This window comes from Dermatophagoides farinae, chromosome 3 (genome assembly GCF_024713945.1).
Source record: "Dermatophagoides farinae isolate YC_2012a chromosome 3, ASM2471394v1, whole genome shotgun sequence".
NCBI lineage: Eukaryota > Metazoa > Arthropoda > Arachnida > Sarcoptiformes > Pyroglyphidae > Dermatophagoides > Dermatophagoides farinae.
This window is the reverse complement of record NC_134679.1, coordinates 2,307,317-2,325,258: the sequence shown is the minus strand read 5'-3', so window position 1 is coordinate 2,325,258 and position 17,942 is coordinate 2,307,317. Positions and strand designations below refer to the sequence as shown.

The window sequence follows — 17,942 nt, the reverse complement described above, 5'->3', positions numbered from 1 at the left end:
TGATCCAAAAAAAACGGGCATCCAGTTAAGAAATGATGATTATAATGATGACAAAATATGCGAAACAAATCCCGTTCATCGATTTGTAATAAAATAAAAGAAAGAAAAAGTTTTTAAATCATTCAGTGATTATCGTTATAATTTGATTGAATCCAAACTTAAATTGTCACTAAGCGATTATTATTGATGATGATGATGACAATGATGATCATCGAAATTTCAAAACAATCAAAATATACTAGTGAATCGACTTATCTTCATCATCATCATCATCATCATCATCATCATCATCATCATCATCATCATCATCATCTTGAACATTCACAAATAGCATAGCTTTAAATAGTATTCAACAACGTTTTTTTTAATATTAAATCGATTCAAAAAAAAGAAAAAATCAAGTGGAATTTTTTTTCATATCGCTAGCTTTTAAAACTTGTTAGTTAGATCTAGATTCTAGAATCAACACACACACACACACACACACTTCACATAATTTTTTTTTTTACTCATATATTGGTTCTGGTAAACTGAATTTTCTGGTGAATGCCAAAGAAAAAAAAACAGTAAAATAAAATCACTAGAGTGCTGCTGCTGCTGCTGTGTGTGTGTCTGTGTGTACACTTCATTGGTCTATTCGTTTGTTGTTTTTAACTATTCTACACAAATCGTTTTCAAACTCTTGAACAATGAATAGTGGAAGGAAAAAAAACAAAATTCCACCACCAGACGCCTACCAAATACACACACACAAAGAAACGATGAACGACAGATGCTTCACATTTTTTTTTCTCTCTCTCTCTATCTCCTGGTTGAGAAATAGGAATGATCCAGAAAGGATGAATGTTATGAGACAAAAAAAAACAAGAATTTCTGGCATTTGCATCAACAATGAATTTAAAAGCGTATAGTGAAAATGGAAAAAAAACCAACATAGTGATGCCTGATATAGTCGGTTTATATTAATAATAATAAGAAGTAAATACTATTAGATAGTAGCCAGTGAGCAAAAAAAAAAGTTTCAAAATGACCAACTGAAATGAAAAAAAACAGCAAATAGTGATGATGCGTTCATAATTCGTTAGACAAAATTTATACATGACCTAGAATAATTTTATGGATTTTTTGTTAAAGAATTTCTGTTTTTTTTTCTCCAAAGAACACCAAAGATAAAGCACATGGAATAATATCTGTGCACCATGAATATAACCCGAATAATAATGATAATCATATATGCATAATAATTACATTGAATAGCATAAAATCAGCAAGGTTTTCTTTTTTTACTCTCTGTCCAGGTCTAAGAATTAACACATAAAAACAAAAGAAATTACAGCTATAATTTATGTAAGATGAGAAAAAAAAATTTCGTTTCCAAATACAATATGATAGGAAAATTTTTTTTACAGAAACAAAAAATGCAAAACATTGTGATACATTTAAGAATATTTCAAAATGAATAAGAAAAAAAAACAAAACAAAAATGTTACATTCTGATGATATTACATTCATCATTATCATCATCATAATATCATTTCAAAGTGTGAATGAAAAACGAAAGAAAGCCATTTGTCAATTATGCCCATGATGATAATGATGATGATGATGATGATGAAAATGAAAGAAAAGCATCAAAGGATAACGATGTTTATGTTTTTTTTGTTGTTGTTGTTGTTGTTGCTGATGATAATGATGATGCAAAGAAGAAATAAAGTATAATATCATTATAATACACACACACACACACACACACAGATATAAATATGGAACACTAGAATGTTGTTGTCGACAATGTTTTAAAATGAATTATTTACTTTACTTTACTTTTTTCCACATTTTCTTTTTTTCTCTACATACGTATGTAAAATCACATGCCAAAAAAAAAAATTTCGAAAGAGATAATTGAACAAACTATTATATAGAATCATCATAATGATGAACAACAACGATAATAATAAAATATAAAAAAAAGATTCAAGAGTTTTTGGATCAAGATCCATGCAAAATAAAACAAAACAAAAAAAAGTAAAGCCAATACGGCCAATCTCCATTAGTGGATGGATTTTATATTCAATTTTTTTTCACATTCATCCATCCATCCATCCATATATTTGTTGTTGTTGTTGTTGTTGTTGTTGACAGGATACGCATTATTAATTTACAAAAAAACATCAAGTCAAAAAAATGAACGAAACCAAGTTGGCTAAAGAGTTAGTCCTAGTAAATGAATGGACCTATTAGATAACGATAGGATGCATCTGTGTGTTTGTGTGTTAGTAGGAAAGAAAAAAAAGACAAAGAAAAAAAGTGTGAGTGGGTGGGTGGATGGTTGAAAATGATGATGATTTTTTGTTTTGTTTTGTTTTGTTTGGTTCTTTTTTTTAAAGTTTCAAATGATAATGATGCTTGTGTATGAATTATTATTATCATCATCATCATCATTATATTCAATGCTATGTAATAAATGGAAAAAAATGATTCTTTGGTTCGTTTGTCGCTCTATTTATCCATTGTATTTCATTGTATTCTTTTTTTCATTATTATTATTATTATCATTATTTCGCATTAAAATACACACACACACACACACGATGAAAAGAAGCGAAAATTTTTTATTTTTTCGTTTTTCGTTTTTTTTTTTTTTTTTGGTTCAAGACTTATTCATTTATTCATTTTCGCTGTTGTTCATTTATTCTTCATAATAATAATCATCCATCGACCATTTATATTCAACACTTATTGAATCACTCGACACACACACACACACACACAAACACACCTTAGTGATTCTTGATGAGGCCAAACACAACAAATGAAACGTTCAACCAACTGCCAAAAAAAAAGCAACCAAATCTGGGTGGAGTATAAACTACTATCATCATCATCATCATCATCATCAAAATTGGACACACTAGTATCACAACAAGAAGAAAGAAAAAAAATTGGAACAAAACGTATTTTTCGTCGTCAAACCAAATATTAATTTGGGACAAATTATTTTTTTTTTACCATACACACACACACTCACACAAACACATATAGATACAAAGTATCGATAGTATCGTTCAGACCGAAAAATAAATATAAAAAAAATTTTATGTTTTGAAATTTTCAATGAAATTGTAATGGACAACAAACAAACAAACAAAAAAAATATCACTTTTGTTTTTTTTCATGTTTCCCAACGATTCTTTAATCAAACAAAAATTTTTTTTTCAAGCAACGAAACAAAACAAAACAAGACAAAAATCTAATCTCTTTACCATTATAGACTAATTTTTCCTGTGTTGATTCCACCACAAACAATAAGCACAACTAAATAATTGACTAGATGAAGTGTATGTTCTTGATTCATGATTACCAGCCATATCACCAAGAATATATCACCATTGAATTGAACCAAAAAAAAAAAAAAAAAAAAACAACAACCAAATATAGTAGTAGTGAAATCCTGTTATGCCCACTTGGTTGATTCAATTGACTTTGGTTTTTTTTCATTTTATTCTTCTTTTTGTGTGTGTGTGTGTGTGTGGATATCGAATTTTTAGTCCGGCAAAGTGTGTGTGGGCTATGGAGAAAAATATTTACCAAAGTTTAAATTTTATTTATTTTAGATTTTGGGCAATTTTTTTTTCTATTCTCGTCTGTTTAAACTATAGAGATACTGGAACTTTACTTTTGGTTTTGGTTCTGTATAAGCAAACAAAAAAACAAACAAACACACTATTTCTCAATGGGATGATATAACAAAATATTTACACATGAAACACATTGAGAATGTGAATGTGAATGATTTCAATCCAAATTGAATTCAACGATAGATGGATGGATAGAATATATCTGAATTTTTTTTTTTTTTTTGGTATATTCTAGCTGTCTTTGAACAGTAGAAAAAAAATAAACTAACCAAAATGAAATGATAAAGCAGACAAACATTTGGCTTTTTTTCTACTTTCTCATCTAAGTTTGGCTTTTTCGTTTACCGAAAAAAAGAGCGAAAAAATCGAATAAAATCAATCCAATGTTTTTTTTCATACTGAAAATGATGGAATTGAAAAAAAAAGAATTCCAAACATTGATATTATCTATTGAACATTAGTCATTAAAGAGAAAGTAGAAAAAAAATGACCGGACCACATAGTTTGACGAATTTTTCTTTTTATTTCAGCACCACATTTGAAAAAAAACTTGTACACATAGAATATGAAATTGATGATGAATGAACCTGAACGAAAGGAATGTGCAGAGAGAAAAAAACCAAAGAATCCACAGGAATCATCAATAATGAAAATGGAATCTTTTTTTCTCCACCAAAATTTCGACCAAATAGAATGTGAAACCTAAAAAAAAAGGTGAAACCCGAGACTTCATCACCATGTTTGAATGAACGTATGTGTGTGTGTGTGTGTATGTATGGCCACACGTCAAATGAACAAGAAAAAGTAAAAAAAAAAATGAATGGCAATCTACCTTTTTTTTTCTCTAACGGTAAATGAAATTAAATTATTGTATACACTCACAAGCTTGAATAATATCTCAACACCAAAACAAAACAAAACAAAAAAAAGAGGGGACAAAAATTTTTTTTTTCATTCCCTCTATTGAATGACAAATTATTGACGATTACAATTGATAGTTGATAGTTGTGGTGGTGGTGGTGGTGGTGAATGACGACGATGAATGACGACGAATAGAAAAAAAATGGTTGAAATAGATTCAGAAATAAAAAACAAGAAAAAAAAGGTCGAAGTTTCCTGTTGGGCTGCTGGCTGCTGTTACGCCAAACAGCTTGAAATTTGGAATTCAGATGACTTGATGATTAAAGATGGCAAAGAAAAAAAAGTACCATAACATGTGTGCGTGTATGTGTGTGTGTGTGTATCTTTTTTTTGACAAGTAAAAAAAAAAAAAAAAAAGATGACGACAACGACGAAATATGGAATATGTATTTTTTCTTTCATTTATTCCAATGTTATATGCTTTCATAGATATAGATGGTAGATTTTTTTTTTTCTGCACAGCCTGCATTTTGAAGACGAGTGTTTTATTCATTCATTCATTCATTAATTCGTTCATTGCGTATGTCGAAAAGTTTTATGAAAGCCAACAACAACAACAACAACAACAAGAGAAGAAAAAATAGACAGACAAGATGACGATGATGAAAAGGAAATTATGATTTTTTTCTACTTCCCTTGGATAGTGATATACGAATATATGTTGATGTAAAAATAGTCAACATCAAAATAGCCTTTGACGATATATTATAACCCTATGGAATTTTTTTTTTTTTTTTTTGGAATTTGCTGGAACAGTGTAAGGAAAAAAAATGTTCATCAAACCATAACCGGTTGTGAATTTGTGCCAAAAAAAAAGTTTTTCATCCATTTTCATTCGTTCATTCATTCATTCACTCATCATTTTTTTTTTTTTTTGTTACATCTCTCGTCAAATCTTGGTCAAAAGTAAAGTTTTTTTTTTGCTCATTTCACTTTTCATCATCACATTTTTTGTTTCTACGGTGAAAAAAAATGTTGAAAAAAATTTTCTTTCTTGAAAAAAAATCGAAATAAATGCAACCAGAATCCGGATATTATTTGATACAAGTCAATTAAAACTGGATAAACATTGTTTTGATAGAAAATTTTTATCTAGTTATAAATCCAAATGATACGCGAATCTCAAACTCATCATCATCATTATCGTCATTACTATTAATACAAATAGCTATAAATGAATAATGAAAGAAGCAAAAAAAAAAGAAAGAAAGAAAAAGAAAAACTTAATTAATCGCTTCAATTCATCTCTAAATATATATGAACGATAAGCAAGCAAAATATGTGAAATATGAAAGAATTTTTTTTCTTTTTTTCATAAGCAGAAGAAAAACATATTTATTATGTAATTGAATGAAGCGACATTTTCATAGAATCAAGCAGAGAATGCAAAAAAAAAAAAATGAATTTCTATGATTTGGTATATATATAGCTATGATGATTAATTAAACACAAACACACACACACATCGAGACTTGGAAATATTAGGGAAAAAAAGAAAATAAAAAAAATCACGAAAAGAAATCCAATGAGAAAGAAAGAAATTCCATAGGACCCAACGGGCATTCATTCATTCGCTACCTTTAAGTACTATCTATGTATTCAGAGTAATGAAAACTTCAAAAGAAAGGACAACATGATGTTTTATTCTGGCCTTTTTTCTTTCACGAAAATATTTTTTTTTTCGTCAAAAAAATTTATGGCCAAATGTCAGGCAAAATGGCTGGTTGAATGAGACAAGAAAAAAAAAATCAACATCCAGGCAAGTACAGAGATTTTTTTTTCTTGGTTTCAATTTTTTTTTATTTGTTGGAAAATTAAATTAATTTGTTCGCCGAGATGAACTTTTGTGATGTCTGTCTGTGTGTGTATGTGTGTGTGTGTGTTCATTCCATTCGAAATGATGATTCATTGAGCCACACAATCATAGAATTTTCTTTTTTCTTCATTTTTTTCCAGCTAGGGTCTTTTTCAATAGCTGTCAATTCAGGCTATTTCATTTGATTCAAAACATTACACGAATCACGAGAATAAAGTTCAATTCAATGTAAATAATGATAATTTTTCATTGTACGTAAAGCAAAAATGAAATTAAAATTAATTAAATTTCTATGAAGAAAATAAAATCAACAAAAGAATTTTTTTTCCATTTTTATTTCATTATCAATACATTGCACAATTGTCGAAATCATCATCATCTTGACTCCAATCATTATCTAGACTTATGACTTATTGTGTGTGTTTTGGTGTGTGTGTGTGTGTAATCAAAGCTATTGAAATATTTGACCAATTTGATCACAATCAAATCCTATTAAGAAACAATAGGGCATTCAATAAAATTCAATCAAAAAGTATTGAGAATTTATCTTTTCTTGGCAATATTTTCGGAAATTTTACCAATTTTACAACAAACAAAAGGAAGATGGAGAGAAAGTCTATCAAAGATCTGTTGACAATCACAGAATTTTATTGTGTGAAAAAGAATTTGCCAAATTATATATCCACACTAGTCAAGATTTTTCAACCAAATGAAAACAACAACAACAACAACAACAAAATGACAATTTGCATTTTATTCTTAATTGTAAATTGAATTACAAACAAACATTAACAACATCATTTATACAAAATGTTATATCCATTTTACAATGGCAGTTATTTCATATAAACAAATATTTTTTTTCTCCTTTTAGTCGTTGTTGTTGTTTTCAAGTATATTATTGTGTGTGTGTGTTTCCCATTCCATGTAAAGTGTGTGTGTATATTTTCACTTTTCACTTTTATTCTTAGAATGCAAAAAAAAAGAATAAGAAAAGTGAGAAAGAGAGTGAGAATGGAATAAAATTGGAACTTGAAACTGAAGATGATATAAGAAGAAATTGAATTTCCTGTTTTACTTACTAAAATTCTTCACTCTCTCTCTCTCTCTCTCTCTCTCTCTCTCTCTCTCTCTCTCTCTCTCTCTCTCTCTCTCTCTCTCTCTCTCTCTCTCTTTCTCTACATCTTGTTTCATTCATTTTTATACATCGTTTGTTTTCACTGTATTCTGTGTTCAATGTTCACATTCTCTGGATTTCGATAGATAGACGGAATTATTCTTTTTTTTCTGTTATTTTTTATTCAAGAAATTAGCACTGTCATTCCGTATGTATGGTATAATATGACTGTATAATGAAAACAAATGCCAATTTCATGTTTTGCTTTCTTTTTATGTGCGTGTGTGTGTGTGTGTGTGTATGTGGAAACCGAGTGTATGTTTCGATTCTAACACTATTTTTTTTTCTTGGTTCTTGTTTCATCAGAGTTATCTTTTCATGGCAATAAAAAAAAAAAATACAAACGAAATTGTTCTATAGTCTTGTTAGTCGGCTGACGATTGTCTTTCTTTTTCCGTCGCCGACAAAAGATAGATACTTAGCATTTTCTCAAAATTATCATCATCATCATCATCATCATAAAAAGTAGACAATATCTAAAGTAATATTGGCTAAAGGCACACATCATTTTTAGGTAAAGATCATGGATAGTGGATGCGTCAAAAAAAATGAATAAAAGAGAATTTGAGCTTGTTATATTCATCATCAAGAAATAAACTGAGAATTTTTTTTTCTCTTTTTAATCGGATTTTCTATCCATTCATATACATTCATGATGTATGTATGTTTCGATTTTTTCATCTAAAAAAAAAATTTTCATAACAAAAAAAACAGAGAAAAATTTCTGAATACAATTTTTTTTTAATGAATGCTTTATATTTATGTTATGATCTCCACAAAAAAAAAGATGAAAGAATGTAGAAACTTAATTCATTCGATGTATGTTACACGTTCAAGAAACTTTTATTTTCAACTAATAATAATAAGCAATTTTAAAAATGTTGAAAGAATTATTAAAAAAAAAATTTCACACTTACCGGCACGAACTTGAACATATCGACTTTTGATTATACCAACAGAATTCTCTGCACTACAACGATAAGTATTTGAATGTAAATCCGGACGATAATCTTTGGTGGAAAATTGTTGAAAAACGAGCGCATTGTCATGTCGTACATGTCGTAGGCCTTTAATTTATTCATTCCAAAATTCATTCAACCAGCCAGATGAATAATTGGTCATGAAAAGAGTAAAGAGTAAAAAAAATGAATTCTGAATTAGAATTATTTTGCGCAAAAAAAATAATAAAATAATTCGGGTAAATTCGGTAGTGTCCAAATTAATTGGATGGGCGTCTAGTAATTTAACAAACATCATTATTCTATATGTAGATAATGACAAAAGGTATGTTTGTTGTTGTTGTTGCCGTTGTATGTCATCAAATGAACGAGCATCGTTGAATGAAAAACGGCGAAAAAAAATTCATTTACAATTGCAATAATCATAATATAATTAAAGTCGAAAATAAAATGAGCAAAATGAGCACAAAGAACAAAGAAAAAAAGTGAAATTTTTTTTCATTAATAGTATTTCATCATTGAAATATTCTTTCCTGGGTACAATTCATTGGTGTGTGTGTGTGTGTGTTTTATTCTGTTATCACTATTCATTATTGTTTTTTTTTGCCCGTTCATTTGTTATTTTTTATAATTCATTCAGGGCTAATTAGGATAATGTAGGGAAAAAAATGTCGTTGTTTTGTTTGGTTTGAGTGAAAAAAAACCAAGGGAAACAAAAACAAAACACATCCAAACAGAACGGAAAACCAGAAAAAAAACAAACATAAAATGTTAATAAATAAATTTACCAATAATGTTAAAAGGCAATGTAATATTTCGAAAACAACGACAAAACAAACAAACAAACAAAAAAAATTGAAAATAATTTTATCGGCTTCTATGACATTTTATATTCATTCATTTATATGAAAATTGAATCGACGGAATATGTAACAACGAAACACACACAGTTTGTCAGTTATCATCAAATTTTTGGTTCGTTGTTTTTTTTCTGGGATGGAAATTTATCTGAATGAAAAAAAAATCACATTACCATTCACATCATTACGACATTTATTCAGAACAAAAAAAAATTATGTAAATTGACGTTGTCGGTGAATGTCCTAACTTGACTTATGATTGGTACATCGTCATCATCATTTGAAAGATGATGATGATGATGATAGGATCCAAAAAAACTTTCTTTAAAAAAAAAATCAGATTCTGAATACTCAGGAAAATTAAACTTTTTTCTTGTCATGATTTTTTTTGCATATATTTAATAATCATCATTATGGAATGATGAAAAAAAAACCGAAAAACAAAAATTATAGGTTTAAAGATCAGAAAAAAGTTGTTGTCGTTGTTGTTGTTGCTGATGATGATTGATTAATGTGACCAAAAAAAAATTTGTTTGAAATGAAGAATATTATGTGTTCAGATGATGACTTTTATTTATATTAATTTTCTTTTGTTTTTTTTTTTTTTTTTTGGTTTTTCTGACTACCTAAACAAAAATTCTTTTACGCCTGAATCAATTTGCCCTTTCATTATCGCCGTCATCATCATCATCTTCTTTGGTAACAAAGATGACCCTTGGAAAAAAATAAGCCACACATAATGTTGTTGATATTGTTGAAAAATGTTTAGAAACTATTTTCAATCTCACATTCATTGTCTTTCTGTGTGTGTGTGTGTGTGTGTGTGTGTGTGTGTGTGTGTGTATGTTTCGTGGTTTTTTTCTCATCTTTTTTCTATTTTTTTTTTTTTTTTTTGTTTCACCATTCATTTTCCATTGATGATCATAAATAATGGTCTACATGAGAGAATTTTGTCAATTTTTTTTCTTCTTGTCAGTAAAGTGAATAAATTCATTCGTTTTTTGGCTTTTTTTATTTTTATTTTAGGTTCCGTCATCCCAAAAAAAAAATATATAAAAATAAAATAAAATATCAGGGCAATGAAACAAAAAGAATTCAAATATGCTTCAAACAGTATGGTATATGTAAATAAATCCCTATGATTTGCATGCATGTTTCGGTGTTTTTGTTATCGAATATGTGATGACCATTAGAAACGGGAAAGGGAAAATGTCTAACTGTTATTATTGTTCTCATTATGAGATGGAAATTAAATAGAATGATGATGAAGATGGACATTCCAACATTGTTTATTGGAATCAAAAAAAAAAAAAAAAGATCAGGTGTGCGTGTATATCATACATATGTGTATATAAATAATATCTTACCAGTAACATCGGTTATAATTTGATCATTTTTTGTTTCCCAATAAACTTTTGGCATTGGATTACCATTTACTGAACAATAAATTACGGCACCGGTACTTAAAATGATAACCATTAGAAATTGGAATGAATGAGAGAAAAAAAATGGAAATTCATTACAAAATTAATTTATTGTGACAATAAAATAAAAAAAATCATCCATATATACGACTTACTTGTTTGAAAATATCACTTGCTGTGGTGGTTCACGTATGAAATATGGCCCAATATGATCTAAATAAATCCAAAAAAAAAAAACAAAGAAACCAGATTATTTATATGAAAAGTAAATGAATAAGAAAAAAAAATCAATTCTTTCATTCATTCATTCAACATAATCATTCATTCGTTATTATGGAATTAATTTTCACAATAATCCATAATCATCATTGATAACGATGATGGTGATGATGACAGACAACCCAAAGTCAATGTCTAATAATAATGGTATTCAATGAATTTTATTCAAAGTTATCATATTCATGGTAAATTCATGAATATGATATGATGTCAATGTCATAACTTTTTATTGACAGTACGGTGTGAAAATGACATCATTGTCATCGTTTTTTTTTTTGATCATCGTGTTTTTTTCGATGATAATGAATGAACATGCATACAACAACAACAACAACAACATGGTACTGCAAATGTTTATATTAAAAAAAAATTAGGAAAAAAGATAGAGATCGAGGGAAAAAACACGACAAATCATCCACGTGGAATTGACTGCAAATATATAAAAAGGGAAAATGAGATAAAAAAATTGACAACCGGGAAAAAAAGGACGACAAAGAACAGAAAAAAATGAAAATGAAAATCTCGAAACAATAGTCGATTGAATGAATGATTTTAATAAAGAATAATTGATGAAAGATTCTGGAATTTTTTCAGAACGTTCGTTGGGATGGATTTTAATTGTATTTCAATTTTTTGTTCTGCTTTTGCTTTCGTTCTAGGTCTGCCGTAAACGTGATAGAGAAAAAAAATTGAATTTGATTAAATTTAGATCGAATAATAATAATAATTGACAAAATTCACCACAGCAACAATCATCATGAATGAATTCTATTTTTTTTTCCTATTCAACGGTTGTCCACAATCGATTATTGTCAATCATTAATGTGACTAATATAATATAAAATTGGAACTTATTTATTATTGTGTTGAATGACTATTCATATATATATGAGATAGTGAATATTGCAAGTGAATCAAATCAATCAATTTATAATGTTTGAATTCAATTCCCTTTCCCCCCCCATACAAACACACACACACACACACAAAGACAGACGAAAATTCTCGTTGTGATTCTTACTAAGTGCATTAAGGTCGAGATATTTGCGTGATATCATCCATACAAAAATGAAAAAAAGGAAAGAAAGAAAGAAAGAAAATAAAATGTACAGCCTATCATTCATATCATCATCATCATATATATTTTTTTTCTATATTAATTCACTTTCATTGATACGACACGCAAATGACTACAACAACGATGACAGGCTATATGGTGAAACCATTTATTGAAAATTACACCAACCAACCAAGCAAACAATCGACCAGATACTGAAGAGGAGGAAAATAGGAAAAGAAAACGTTAATCGGTTCGCACACACACACACACATACCATACGCCTTCTTAAGCCACGATGAAAAAAAAAATTTTTCCATTGATGAGCCAGAGAACAACAAGCAAAATATTCATAATGTATTAACAAGGAACAAGAGAGAGAAAGATGGGAGTAAAAGAAAAAAATGTTCAACCAGAATCCAATACAAAGGAATTGAATGAAAAATTCAAGCTCATCATATCATGATCATCGTTTTTTGGCTTTATTATTTTCATCAACATAGAGCATCCATTCTTTCATTCATTCATTCATTTTTGAGCAACCAAAAATCAAAAAAAAAAGAAAGAACATAAGAATGGGCCAGAAAAAAAAATTTCAAATATTCCAAAAGATGATCATCGTGATGATGATGATGATGATGGCGACAACACTGGAAATTGAAACCCATATATAACCATAGTTTTATTGTTATAGCGTGCACAATGTCATACTAAAGACTGACTGACTGACTGACTGATGACAACAATCCATGATGATCACATAGCACACACACACACACACACACATATTTGGTGTGGCACGACATGGCCAACAACCAAAATGAAAAAAAAAGAAACCAGGAAATTCAAACAGGAACATCAAAATACCGACATCAGCAGCAGTAGCAGCAGCAGCAATAGAATTATTCTAAGCTTACAAAATAAAAACGAGATCAAGACAGAATCATCAAAAGCATCAAGAGAATGTTCCCCATATATTAAGTGAGAGAGAGAGAGAGAGAGAAAAGTGAAAGTCAAATCATTTATATTGGGAGCTTCAATTTTAATATCATACATATTATATAACCAATCATATATAAAATAAACCAACCACCGCTTCACTAAAAATTCAATAAATTGAATGAGTTATGAAAAATAATATAAAAGACGTTTTACCCCATGATCATCATCATAATCATAATCATAATAATAGTGATAATAATGACAAGTAAGAACATTTCACTCAATGCATATATAAAAGAATTATTTTTCATTGTCTTGTTATTATTAAAAAAAAATGCAACGACCATCTTGAGTTAGTTTGATGTTTCATTCACTACGTTAATTTTTTTGCATCAAATCAAACAGAACAGAACATTTATTTTATGATGGTAGAAAAAAAAGTTAACCCATTGACCACAAACTAAATGCAATGACCACAGATGATGATAATAATAAAAAGAGAAAACTTGATGAGCAAATATAAAAAGAAAAAATCAAAGAAGCGACAATTTTTCCATTTTTTTTTTTTTTTTTGATCAAGTAAATTTTTTTGTTCTCTGTAAACTAACGTCGAATTAACTTTTTTTTCGATGATCTAATGTGTTTTTGGCAATAAATTCTTGAAAATGAATACACATATACCATAAATGATCATTGTAATCATCATTATCATCAAAAGTCAATAATAATCGCAAGAAAAAAATAAACATAAAAAAATGAAATGCAAAAAAAAAATACTAGAATCATGAAAAAAACCCTTATTATACTCTCAATACTACAGTTTGAGATGATGAAATGGTAATCATTTTTCTTTGTATTGATGGCGCCATGATCCACTATCATCATTATCATCACGGGTATCATGATGATGATGATGGCGATTATTCATTCATTATATGGTATATTTTCATACACATGCCATAAATATATAGACCACAAGAATATAATAACTATTCAATAATAAATAAATAAATAAGAAAAAAATGAAAGTAAAAAGCAAAGCTTAAAATTATCTATAATCATCGTTTGACGGTATTATTCAACGGTTGTTCAATGATTATCGATATAAGAACTGAACTAAAAAAAATGTGTGTATAGAGTGGATGATTTAGAATAAGGAAATTTGTCGTTATTTGATCGTTTATCATCCATACAAATATATTACAATATAATTTCCGTATAAATAGAGAGAGAGAAAGGAACAGAAAAAAAAGATCAACGATGGTGATAATGGACAATTGCATATTGTGTATGTGTGATTATTATATGGATCATCAGGGATTGGGTATAGATCCAATTCGATCATTATTTGATCATCATCATCATCATCATTATTATGTAGTATATATAATATTCGTATCATCATTATAGCCTTTAACCCATGAAAAAAAATTGCATTATTGGTTCACATTCAATTTTTGTGATAATAATTTTCAAAGTGCATTGCATTCATCTACACATATTTCATTAGGTTGGGTGTCGTAATAATAAAAAGGTCAAGAATAAATAAGAAAAAATGATAATGTTTACAAAAGGATTCTGTATTCGGTTTTGACGATAAGAAAAAACATCTTTATCTTCATTATGAAGAAAAAATAATATGAAAATCTTTTAAAATTTAATGATAAATTACTTTATATTGGCAAATGACAACACCTTTTTTTGTTGCAAAGATTTGAACAAGAATTTCCAGTTAAAATTGTCCAAAAGAAAATGAATTTAAAAAATGAATCAATAAAAAAAATGGACAAAAAGAATCCCATAGTGCAATGCGATTCTTGGATTCAAAGTTATTGTGACAAAATTCATGAAAGTTTTCGTTTTCCGCCATTTTCTACATTAAAAAGTCTAAGCATTACATGTACAACAAAACCAGTGAGTGGCTGATGGTTGTTTCAGAAAACATTCATTGCTTTCAATCACCAACCAATGCATACATACATAAGACCCGATAAGAAAGAGGGGAGTAAAAAAAAAACCGTCAGCCACATTTATTACATGATTCGGATTTTATTCCAGTCATTTCATTCAATAAGTCAGTCAGTCAAAACGAAACCACAAGATACATATATACAAGAAGTTTGACGGAATTGAATGAAGAATGTAGACAGGCCAAAAGAGAGAAAGAGAGAGAGAGAGAGAGAGAGAGAGAGAGAGAGAGAGAGAGAGAGAGAGAGAGAAAGAAAAAACTTGTTCATTCTCAAACGACAATAAAGTCAACGAACATGAACACAATACAACAAGATTTTTTTTTCATACTAAAGAATGACTTTTTTTCGGAAAATTGGAAAAAAATTCAGTAAAAAAAAAATTTGCATAAAGATTTAGCATTGGCCCTTCATGGATTGGATATTAAAGTTATTATTATTATATGCAAAACCAAAAGCAATATAAAAAGATTTTTCCTGGTATAATCCAATGAGGCAATCTAATATTTTCTTCTTCTTCTTCTTGACAACACGATCCATACGGATGAATTCTTTCTTTGAATTTTTTCGTTGTTCATATGACATTCTTCATTGAAACACGCACACATACACAAACCATGCAATAATTTTTATTATCATTACAATAAAATATTATTCCAAATATGTATTCGGTGTGTGTGTGTGTGTGTGCGTGTTTGTATATCATCTACGTATACGTATATATGGTATGTATGTATGTGTCTACAGGAATTCATTATTTAAAATTCACATGCTGTGAGATTCAATTTATTCTGATATTATATATTAATATGATAATGATAAGTGTATGGTATGCACGAATCATGATCTTCATCAGTGGCAGTCAAAAGACGTACAGAATCCTTTCACAATAGGATCATCATTTGATTTTTTTTTGTTGAAGAATTTTGATTTCAAAAAAAAAAAAAAATGATTGAAACAAACAGACAAGATATTGATTCAAATGCAATGGCAAAGATAAAAATCATCATCATTCAATAATTAAAATGAAAATCAACTTTAACGTTGGATTTTTCCATTTATTTTACTATTTTTGAAATGAAAATAAAATGTGAACTATATTCTTTTACATGAAAACTGTAATTCATAGTTTTATGTTTTATGTTTTTTTTCCACTGTTTCATTTCCTTTTCTTTCAAACACCGTTGAATATATACGCGCTCATATACAACAGAATAGGAGAAAAAAAAATAAAAATAGAGTATGTCAACATGATAAATGTGTATACAATGTGTATTATTGTGTTTTGAATATATAACCATGTTCAGAACAAAAAAAAAATATATTTAAATTTAAGAATTTTGGATTTTTCCTGCCCGTTTTTTTTTGTCATTGTTGTTGTTGTTGTTGTTGTTGTTGTTATTTGTAGGATAATAATGAAAATTCATGCACCTTTTATAAGTGAACAACAACAACAACGTTGAATATAATGCCATTACATTACACATTGATGACAGAAATAAAAACTTGGATAATGATAAACGTACCCAAGCGGTTTTCTTGGTTTTTTTTTGCATCAACACAACAGTTTCAAATTAGTAACAACCAGGATATTATTATTAACCAATTTATTGACTAATTGACATTTGGATATTTTGTTCAGTCAATATAACAATTACACGATTCAACAAACGAAAGTTTTAGCATTTCTGTTATAATTGGAAATGCATTTGTAAATTTTTTGCGTTATTTTTTCTGATGGACAAATATAAATGCTAATCTGTCCATTTAAAAAGAGAAATTTTTTCTTTTTTGGTTTGTTTGTTAAAAAATTGTCGATTTTACATCATCGATGCTAATAAGGTTAATGCTTTGGTAAAATTTCCTATACATCCATTTATTCATTATTTAAAAAAAAAAAATTTAAAATTTAGGACCAATCATGATTACATCGGATCACTGACAATTTCATTTCATTCCATCATCATCATCATTTTAAAACAAGAAAAAAAAGTAAAAGCAAATGGATTTATAAAATTTCAGTAAGAGAGAAAGAGAAGAAACAAAAAAAAAATTAAACAAACAATTCGTTTCACACTGGAATTGTTTTTTGGATTCAAATTCTCTTCATATTCTAAACTATCATCATGAAATCAAAAGTTATCAAATGTCAAAAAAGATTTTTTTTTTCATAGAAAAAAAAATTGAATTGAAAGAATTAAAGAATATGTATGTAGAGCTGTGTAAAGAAGAAGAAAAAAAAAATTCATTCACTCGTTCAATGGCGTTGTGAATCAAGAGAGCAAGAGATTGAAAAAAAATTGGAAAAGTAAAATTTGACAGATTCAAGAACAAAAAAAAGAAAAAAAAACAAAACAAAAAAAAACTGACAGAACTGATAGAATTCAAATTCTGCTGTCTTTAAGAATGTGCATGTGTTTGTGTTTTTCATTATTTCATTATCAAAAAAAAAGATGTATATTTGTATAATATATTTGCATTTGTTAGATTCATTAGAAAGAATTCAAATTTTTTTTTTCACTCAGTTTCATAGTAATCATTTGTGAATGGATGAATGAATTCAAGGAAAAACGAAAATAACAATAACAACAAAAAAACTGCCTCATTTTCATAAAAACACACATCTTTTTTTCTTTTTGATTCATCATCATTGAACATTGTCATTGGATCAATATTTATTATTAATATGATGAAGGCAAATTATGGTAATCACGAGATGCTCTTGGAACAACCAAGCCAACCAACCAACCGATCCAACAATTGAAAATGATGATGATGATGATGACAACTGAACAGCTGTAAACCGTATTGCTTTTTTTTGCATCATAAGATCATGATGATCATCATTGGAAACAATGATAAAATAGTAACATTTGTCAAAAAATGACTATGTAAGTTACGA

General features: G+C 28.2%; 1 protein-coding gene across 2 annotated transcripts in view; it reads right to left on the bottom strand.

Moving 5' to 3' along the window:
• The window catches only part of LOC124498260 (cell adhesion molecule Dscam1), a 64,961-nt gene that overhangs the window by 43,355 nt on the left and 3,664 nt on the right, over positions 1-17,942 (bottom strand). For both annotated transcript variants that reach the window (XR_012832100.1, XM_075729076.1), the window contains exons 3-5: positions 10,951-11,008; positions 10,739-10,833; positions 8,470-8,619 (exon numbers count right to left, since the gene is read on the bottom strand). Coding sequence is in view for 1 of the 2 variants with exons in the window: in XM_075729076.1 (XP_075585191.1) it covers positions 8,470-8,619; positions 10,739-10,833; positions 10,951-11,008 (303 nt within the window). In the remaining variant the exon portion in view is untranslated. The remainder of the gene's footprint in view (positions 1-8,469; positions 8,620-10,738; positions 10,834-10,950; positions 11,009-17,942) is intronic.